Below are 1,966 nucleotides of genomic sequence, written 5' to 3'. Positions count from 1 at the left end.
TCCACTCACTACGCCTTTTGGGCCTCTAGTGTTTTAATCCATACTATAACGTTCAGTGTAGCATCATCTACGTTGTCCTATACTGTACAGTCCTTGCAATAGGCCGAGAAGGCTGAGCTTGGATTCCCCTATTCCCAATACAGAGGAATAGCTCGAACAACTGCGTTTAGATTTTGAATTGTAATATCGAATCTATAGGACTAGCGCAGCTCAAAAGGTTGTCACTGCTAGTGAAATAGATAGAGAAAAGCAGTACAAGTCTGATCCGACCGTAAGAGTGAAACTCTAGGCCGAATAAGGAGACTGGAAGGATTAGAGCTTTATAGTAGTGAAGAAGAAGGATCAGAGTCCGGTTCAGAAGAAACCAGTAGCGATTCGATACCTGTAGAACCACACCGTACCCCTGCGCAATCACAAACAAATACACCATTCCCCGGGACTAGAGCCCCCACCCCAAACACGATGCCATTATCAGCAGAAGACATGCAGAATCTGCTGGAGTTATCGGTACAAGCAGTAGATCATCTGGCAGTAAGGTTAACGGCAGTCACCAATGCGATCACGGCACAGCAGACCAAGATCGATAGCATTTTGGACGTCCTGAACAACACGGTCGCTGTTCAGAGCACAAACACTAACGGCATTCACGACCTTGGAGTACACACGGACGCCTTAAGGGCACAAGTCTCGGCACTGTCGGCAACGATCAGTAGAACCCCGGCGGCAGTAGCAGCAGGTACAAGCACAGGCAAGGGTGTCGTAGCGAAACCTTCGATGTTCAACGGCAGCGGTGACCTTTCATCATCTCGGTTCTTCCTGGCGACTTTCGTAAATTGGGCACAGAACCAAGGAACGGCGATGAACGTAGCAAACCCGGATGGCAGCTGGACACGGAACGATCAGAAGTGGATTGGATCGGCCCTGAACTTCCTCACGGACAAGGCACAGTCATGGGCACTCCCTTATCTGGAGAAGCTTGGTCTAGGACAGCTGGCATTTAAGGATTGGCCTGAATTCGAGACCGCCTTCCGTAAACGGTTCGAACCGGTTGACGTTAAAACCACGGCTCAGCAGGCGCTGGAAGGATTATCCCAAGGCAGAGGTTCAGTGGAACAGTACAAGGCCAAGTTCGATGAACATGCCCCTCGTACCGGTTGGCCTGATACTGTCCTCGCCCGAGAATTCCGTGATGGTCTCTCTGAACGTGTCAAGGACGTGATGATCAATCTGACGTACAACAAGGAGAGCTTGGATGACGTCTACCGTGCGGCACAAACGGCTGGTGAACGTATCCGCGAACGCGATCAGGAAAAATCCGGCAAGAGTAGGCACTCTACCGTTTCCTCGATCCCGGCTCCAGACGCAATGGACATCGACGCAACCCGGTTGGTTAAACCTCAGACCCAGACCCAGGGTAAAGGTGTTGGTCCTAACGGCAAAACCTACGACGACTTCAAGCGGGCCATGGTGAACAAATGCAACAAGTGTGGATCTTCGGAGCACGTCGCTAAGAATGGCAACCATGAGCGCGACGTCTGCTACCACTGCAAGAAGGTTGGTCACAGGAGCACGGCTTGCATGCGCAAGTTCATGGGTTTCCCGGCTACGCAGCAGGTTAGTGCCGATGCGGGTGCGTCAGGGTCAGGACAATCACAGGGTACTGTAACGGTTGGTAACACGGACAATGCGGAGAAGTTGAAAGCGTTGGAGGAGAAGATGTCGGCTCTGATGAAAGAGCATGAGGCGATTAAGGCGGCTTTTTAGAGGATGACCTGTACATAGCTGTAAACAGGTCGGAGCGTAAAGACGGACTGAAGACCCCCTTTTCTATTTTTGATTCTGTTTCTATTTCATTTAATTCTCAAGGACAATGTCTCACAGGCAGTTCGGGTAATGCCCCTGCCTTAGTTAGTTCCAATTCCTTTGATGTTCTTGACTCGGATTGTGTTTTGAACAATGAGGGCGT

General features: G+C 50.5%; 1 protein-coding gene across 1 annotated transcript; it reads left to right on the top strand.

The window, feature by feature from the left end:
• Nucleotides 1-663: 663 nt before the first annotated feature.
• On the top strand, nucleotides 664-1,623 carry STEHIDRAFT_34661 (uncharacterized protein; the record flags this gene model as incomplete). The annotated part of the gene is made up of 1 exon (XM_007305119.1): nucleotides 664-1,623. A coding segment is annotated over one exon (960 nt), but the record flags the coding sequence as incomplete, so codon positions are not given.
• Nucleotides 1,624-1,966: the final 343 nt, after the last annotated feature.

This window comes from Stereum hirsutum (assembly GCF_000264905.1).
Source record: "Stereum hirsutum FP-91666 SS1 unplaced genomic scaffold STEHIscaffold_9, whole genome shotgun sequence".
Lineage (NCBI taxonomy): Eukaryota > Fungi > Basidiomycota > Agaricomycetes > Russulales > Stereaceae > Stereum > Stereum hirsutum.
Note: the sequence above shows the minus strand (reverse complement) of the source record. Positions and strands in the feature narration are given on the sequence as shown.